The sequence below is a fragment of the Nicotiana tomentosiformis genome, chromosome 8 (genome assembly GCF_000390325.3).
Source record: "Nicotiana tomentosiformis chromosome 8, ASM39032v3, whole genome shotgun sequence".
NCBI classification, from domain to species: domain Eukaryota; kingdom Viridiplantae; phylum Streptophyta; class Magnoliopsida; order Solanales; family Solanaceae; genus Nicotiana; species Nicotiana tomentosiformis.
Window position 1 is genome coordinate 10,641,342 of NC_090819.1, and position 7,434 is coordinate 10,648,775.

The following is a 7,434-nucleotide window of genomic DNA, read 5'->3' on the forward strand; positions in this document are numbered from 1 at the left end:
TTGCATTGAGGTCCGATTAAATTTGGATTCGCGCCGAAAAATTCTATATTGGAAAATGGAGAGTAAACGCTTCCTAACAAAGGTGACTCCATACCAAGGACTCGAATTCAAAATTTCTAATTAAGGATGAAGGAGTACTTGTCCCTCAACCATAACCCTTATTGATCCGTCCCACCGCATAGTGATAATGCAAATGGCTGCTTCTTTTTTGGAATTTTTTAAAATTAAACTCGTTGAGTGTTTGAATAAGAATATCAAAATTTCTTTTAAAAAACACGAAAACCACTTACAATATGTACCCAAAGGGCTATAAGAAAGCCTAAATCTAATGAAAAAATGACCAATTTCATTTCAATTTAAGACACTTCAATACTTGCTGCTTGAATAGCGGCAAACATATGATTTTCTCTGAAATTTTTTAAATATTTTTAACAGTAAAGATTAAAATTTAGTATTATTATTTGTGTCTTTGTGTGTGTATATTAAACTTTAAAATTTGATTATACTTCAAACTCTGACACTAAGGAAGTAAAGAGTATTAAATAAAAACTTTTGGCCAATTCAATAATTTCATATGTTTTTGGGTTGTTAAGTATATATTTTCAACCTAGAGCCGTTTGTGAGGTGGTCCTGGTCTCCGGTCTAAGCTAGCGATTGAATATAGATTTGATTGAAACTTAAAAAAAAAGTTTTTGAAGTTGTGTTGAAAAATAATTTTTGAAAATTAAAGTTGTATTTGGACATGCACTTTATTTGAAAAAAAGTTGAAGTTTTGCGAGTGAAAGAAAAATTTCCACCCAAAAAATACCATAAACCAGTTTTTGAGAACTTGAAATTTTTTCCCTAAAACATGATCATATTTCATAAACAACCAATATTTTCAAGAAAAATTTAAAAATGAAGCCAAAATCTATGGCCAAACGGGTGCTAAATCTTTGCTCTATACTAAATTTTGCATACTCAATTAGGTAAAATTTATGAATTTCGTGATGCAGTCAGACATCTCTATAATAATATCGTTATATAACAGATATTACTATAAAAGCTAAAAAATTTATGGAACCAATTTTTTTGCTATGTATAATATATGTTTTCTATAATAGCACTTCGCTATAACAGTCAAAAAATTAAGAATAAATGAAGATGTTATAGAAATGTTTGATTGTACTTTAAAATTAGATAGTGTTTTTGATACATGAGGCATCATTATATTTTGCTAAATAGCAGATGGTATTTTTTATATATGAGACATCACTATATTTTGCCCAAATTTAGCCCATAAAAATATATCACGTCAAATCTGCTAAGATTTGGATGAGTTGATCTGGGAATTTGGAATACATATGTAGCTCGAATTGATCCATACAAGAATTTATCAAAACACAAAAAAATAAACACTTTTTAGTTAATATGTTTGAATATAACCCATTGTTTAGCTAAAATTAATTCGCGTTGTGCCTTGATAGCCCAATCCTCTTTTTGATTCAATTTATTCTGATCCGTGCAAATGTAATTCCAGCCTACCTATTTTACACCCTCATATAACCTTATTTTTCTAGCTGGAAATTAAAGCAAACATTGTTAGATTAACTATGATATATAGGGTGTGTTTGGTACGAAGGAAAATATTTTCGGTTATACCAAATACACCCATAACGTTCCTTTTTTTTTTCCCCACTATTATATTCCAACGGAAAAACATGAATTCATACATATGGATCTACTCTCTAGTAGAAGGTTTTTATTCCTCGAGCTCGAACTCGAAATCGAAATCTTTATAGGATATTGAAGGAGTCTAAATCATTCCATCACAACTTAGAGGTAGCTGTGAGCATAGGCGGACCTACCCGAACACTGGCCCCAATAACTTCGGAAAAATATATGTATATATATGTGTATATCATAAATAACATGTATATATTTTTGATAGGCACCCTAAAATTCAAATCTTAGGCCGCTGCATTAGTCGAGGGGACACAACTTAAACTTTTATTGTGCTGCATGAGTTCGATTCCAACTACAATATTTGCTCAAATTTTTACTCGACAGTAATGCCCCGCCACTTTCATATCTTGGGGCCGCCACGGGCTGTGAGATCAACTTGAAACCTTCACTTCGCTCATCTCAATCAAATAGTAAAAAGAAACAAAAACTAATAGAACAGCTCACGAGCTTTTGTAATACTAGATTTTTTCTATATTCGAAAAAAGGCCATCCACAAACCCTTTAAATATTAAAAGGAAATACTACCATAACAAAGAGAAAACTACATAATCTTAGAGACCTTCTACATATGTTGTGGTGGAAATCAAATCTTTCCACCCTCTCCTCTCCCTCTTATACAACAGTCCTCTCCTCATCAGTTCCAAAACTTGAATTCTTTCTCCTTTGGTGTTTCCAGTTTCTGCATCCTTATTTTAATTTCACGTGGCATTTTTACAAAAAATAAAAAGGCATTTGATTTCTTGAAGGTTACTTACATTTTGGGATGCTTACTGTATCACCTTTGAGCTACAAAATCACCAAAAATGACATGGAAAGTTTCACGATTCGAGGAATCGATGATTTTCCAGAGTTTGGTGATGGGAATTTGCTCGAAAGCATTGATTTTGATGACATTTTCTTGGGGATCAACGTCAACGATGATGAATTACCAGATTTGGATATGGACTCGGAGATTCTTGCTGAATTCTCAGTTAGTAGTGGCGACGAATCTGATCATATGAATATTTATAATACTACACCACCATTCCACGTAGAAGAAAACAACTCTTTCAGAAAAGAAGAAGTGGAAAAAATACCATTAGATTTGAATCAGAAGAGCGAAAATTCTAAACCCAAGTCAAAGGAAAATGATAAGTGCAAGAAATCAACTGGGCAATCCAAAAATCCAGAAGGGAAGAGAAAAGTGAAGGTAAAACAAAAAAAGATTTGAGAAAAATAAGTTTTTTTTTTTCCGAGCCGAGTGTCTGTCGTAAACAACATCTCTATCGGTGTTGTTGGTCTTATCACAAGGTAGGGATAAAACTGCATGTACACTATCCTCCTGAAACCCTACTTGTGGGATTATATTGTGTCTATTATCGGCGTTGTTGGTCTTAGTTTTTTTCCCACGAAATAACATGAGGAATGAACTTTTCACTATGCTCCTCACTTTATTAGTACATTTTTAGGGTTTTCATGTAATTCATAGGAAGTAAACCTTTCTTTCGGAGTTTAAGTTCAATGATAATAAAAATATTTACACAATTAAATCATTAAAATAATTGCAGATAACTTTAATAACTCCGTACACCTATATATGCTAGATATAGGTTAACTGTATTTGTTATATATATAGGACTATAATAACAATAATAATTTCCAATACAGTAATGAAAGTAACAACGGCAAGAAAAGGTAATGTTTTTCTCTATCTTTGTTTGTTTGTCCTTTAATTTATTTTCTTTCCAGCTTGAGTTTTTCTATTTTGGATAAAATGGAAAGTTTCTTGAATTGTGTGAAGGTGGATTGGACGCCAGAGCTACACAGGAGATTTGTTCAAGCAGTAGAGCAATTAGGTGTAGATAAAGCAGTCCCATCTAGGATTTTAGAACTTATGGGGGTTGAAGGTCTCACTCGCCATAACATTGCTAGCCATCTTCAAGTAAGCATTCTTCTTTTCGTTAGATGGATTCAAGATTTAAGTTCTATCGATTCAACATATAAGAGTTTTTTAATATTGAATTTATTATATTTTTAAGATTATATATTCATATCTACTATCTCGTGCAATTTTAATAATTTGTTATATATAATTTATGTACTGCATAAAAAATACTGGTTCCAGATAAATCCAATACTTCGGCCACATCCGATATTTAGTTTGGACTTGACTTTTTCATTCTCTTTGTTAAGTCTTTCTATATTCAAGAACAACAAGAATATAATCATTTTTCAGTAGATTGAGTGTACTAGTATCAATGGCAAATAAAAAGTACTCCTCGGAACCTCCTCCTCAACGGTCACGGAGTCATAATTTTTATTTCATTAAGGAATATCAAAGTTTTAAAAAGTAAAAATATGAAAAGGTCAAAGGGAATATATAGTATATATACATAAAAAAATAATTTTTATCTGTTTAAACTGTGTATTTTTCAGCGAAGGAAAGTCAACTGACACCCCTTAAAGCTATGTAGCTCTGCCACTGCTACTCAAAAGTAGCTCAGTGGAAATTAATTTGAAAAAGGATTAGATCACTATCAATTGTACGAGCCGTTATGGCTGCATTCCCTTGTTTTTTTAGCCAAATAGCTTATTTCTATCTACAAAGAGAAAAAGCATGTCTTGCCTGCAAATTTCGAAGCTTTCTGCTTTGCTCATAATAGAAGTATTTTTTCTGGTGCAAAAGATCGAATAAATTCTCTCTTTTGACTTCAGTTATCTTACCGACCACCTTTTAATAAAAGGCAGAACTCACTTGCTAGATTACAATATTGTGTTCTACTCTAGTTCAAGTAGTTTAATTAAATACTACAAGAATATAATATTTTTTAGTCAACTTTTTTGCACCTCAATTATTATATCAAGTACATGTTACCTTCCCTTAGCTCATGCAAGTACCAAGTAACTAATTTGTACAACAAGACTTAGGCAAATGGAAAGAGTTTACCGCCTATTTTCTTTATCTTTGTCGTAATTTAAATCCTAATCTCCAAGCTGATAGAAGGGACATTGTTATATGTGTAGAAATATAGAGCCCATCGGAAACATTTGCTTGCGAGAGAAGCGGAGGCGGCAATCTGGAGCCAAAGAAAACAAATGTACGGCGGTGCAGTTGTCGTTGGAGGTGGCGGAAAGAGAGAGATAAATCCATGGACGACAGCATCACCAACCATGGGTTTTCCACCTATGGCGGCACCACCAATGGTGCCGCCTCATTTTAGACCTCTACACGTCTGGGGTCATCCACCCACCGATCAATCTATGATGCACATGTGGCCGAAACATATAACGCCTCTCCCACCAGCATGGGCACCGGTTGTTCCTCCTCATTCTTCACCACCTACAGATCCTTCCTTTTGGAATTCACACCATCAAAGAGTGAGTGTCTTTTTGTTCTCAATCTCTATTGCTTTTCTCTCAATTACTTATGAGTTTAAGTTATATGCACTGAATTAAAGCAATAACATGAATATTTCTAATAGAACATCAACTGTGTAAGGATATTTAGTAGTATATTCTTTCACTTGAAAATATTATAGTTGTTGAGAGAATGAACAAGTATGGCTTGAATCCACATTTGTTGGAGTCAGAATTTTAACTTTATGAGTTCTGGATCTTGGAACGACGATTTAAGTACTAACAACTGAGTTTTAAATTTAATATTTATATATTTTTAAAGAATTTTTTAACACAAATACAAGCAAAAGTTACTGAATTCGACCGAACGCGTAACCAGGCTTCTAGCTCCGCCCCTACTTGAATCTGTGGAATTTATATTCATATAATTGTGGGAGTGAACTAATATTCTCTTTTCTTTTGGTGCAGTTACTAAACTCTCTTGCACCAGGCACTCCTTGCTTTCCTTCACCAATAGCGCCCACGGTAACTATTCAATCAATCAACTTTTTGCTATATGAAGTCTATTTTTCAGTTGTACGCTTTTTGGTTTTGGATATATATATATAGGTGTAATTGGTAAAGTAGTTGCAATATGACCAAGAAGTCACGTGTTTGAGTTGTGAAAACAGTCTCTTGCAGAAATGAAGGATAAGACTACGTACAATAGATTCTTGTGATTCTGCCCTTCCCGAGGACCCTGTGCATAATAGGAGCTTAGTGCCCGACTGCCCTTTTAATATATTTCGTATTAATGTGAAAAAAAAAATGCATACATATTTCAATAAGTTTTTTGTCTTATTTAATCACACTATAATTTCACGCAGAGATTTCCAGTTTCGGGCATCCCACCCCCTGCCATGATCAAAGTTGTCCCCACCGGAGCACGACAAGATCTGCCTAAACCTCCTTTTGATTTTCATCCCGTGAGTTCTCTCTTTTTAGAAAATTAATTTTGTGACTTTAGCGTTACATATACTTAGTTTAATGACTTTACTGTTACAAAAAATAATTTTATGACTTTAACATTACACAAAAAAAAGGGTCATAAACGAGGAAAAATAATGCATTTGTTCTTTGCAATCTCTTCTAAAAGTATAAGTTACACAACTTTAAATATTCAAGTCATAAATATTGTTAGTCCTAACTTTTATGTACTAGTGAATTTGCTCTTTACGTGTTTCAAAATTTTGAAGGTTTTCCTGACATTTTTTTTTCTGAATATTGTGATAGTCAAAGGAGAGCATAGATGCGGCCATTGGAGATGTTTTAGCAAAGCCATGTCTGCCACCATTTCCCCTCGGACTCAAACCTCCCTCAATCGACAGTGTGTTGAATGAATTGCAACGCCAAGGGATTAATAAAATACCTCCAACTTAAGTTTATGAGTTTCAAGCTGTGGGGGTGGAATTAAATTTTTTGGGTTTTAATTTCTTGGATCGCTTAGAATTAAACCCTTCAATTCGACGACATTTCTTGCACTTGATGCATGAAGATGAACTCAATAATGGAAAAATTCATCTATAATGCGAGTATTTTCCTCCTAACTTCTTGTACTCTTTTGTTCTTGTTTCCTTTTGCACAAGAACAATGATTTAACTTAACAATGGGTTTGCACATGCATGGAATGGTCACTTGTGACTATTATGTCACCAATTTGAGAATGTAATAATGGCGAGAGCTTATTGCAAACTTGCTCCACTCTTCTTCTATTTCTATCGTATAACAACAAGGAGCATTATTATGAAACAAAATTAAAAGAACAACAACGAAAGCCAAGCAATGGTAAGAAATGATATATTCAAGACTGAAAAGGAAAAGGAAAAGGAAAGAAAGACTAAGGCCCCTTTGTTTGCACTAAATGAAAAAATTTGAATCTTAATCATCCATATTTCATTTATTATGTGGGTTTGTTTTTAGGTCTCCATCTCAATTATTTATATCTTAATTATTAAATATTTTTTTCTTTGTCTTTTATAACCACTTAATAGGTCTGAATAGACAATCCAAATAATTAAAACATATACCAAAGTTTTTAATAGCATTAAGATGCTCCATTCATGTATTTCTTCAAACATGGCCTTTCACTACTTCTCCATCCCCTTTAACCGCTAAATATCATTGTTGTCACACACCATTATCAACTACTGTCCCACATTATTCGCTATCGCTAGTCACCACAGTTAATCATCACCACTACCAACTACCATTTATATAATCATCACTACCAACTATCGTTATCATAACTGCCACCAATTAGTACTGACAATCACCATTATCATAGCTCACTAGCATCCACCATAATTATCAGTCGTCGACACCAACTACAACCAT

At 33.4% G+C, this 7,434-nt stretch overlaps 1 protein-coding gene across 2 annotated transcripts; it reads left to right on the top strand.

Annotated features, from left to right (window-relative positions):
- Positions 1–2,262: 2,262 nt before the first annotated feature.
- On the top strand, positions 2,263–6,721 carry LOC104086946 (transcription activator GLK1-like). 2 transcript variants are annotated; one of them, XM_009591305.4, is made up of 6 exons: positions 2,263–2,914; positions 3,506–3,646; positions 4,729–5,082; positions 5,530–5,586; positions 5,928–6,026; positions 6,334–6,721. In XM_009591305.4, exons 1-6 carry the CDS (start codon positions 2,489–2,491, stop codon positions 6,478–6,480), a joined length of 1,224 nt encoding a protein of 407 aa, XP_009589600.1. In that variant the 5' UTR covers positions 2,263–2,488; the 3' UTR covers positions 6,481–6,721. The 2 variants fall into 2 exon arrangements, with proteins under 2 accessions (XP_009589600.1, XP_018623136.1); XM_018767620.3 differs by lacking the exon at positions 3,506–3,646.
- The last annotated feature ends 713 nt before the right edge of the window (positions 6,722–7,434 follow it).

Bases quoted from the DNA above. Each gene is read 5' to 3' on its own strand.
- LOC104086946 (XM_009591305.4), top strand. From the start codon at position 2,489: ATGCTTACTGTATCACCTTTGAGCTACAAAATCACCAAAAATGACATG. The intron at 2,915-3,505 runs GTAAAACAAAAA...AATTGTGTGAAG, and splicing joins AAGGGAAGAGAAAAGTGAAG to GTGGATTGGACGCCAGAGCT. The intron at 5,083-5,529 runs GTGAGTGTCTTT...CTTTTGGTGCAG, and splicing joins GGAATTCACACCATCAAAGA to TTACTAAACTCTCTTGCACC.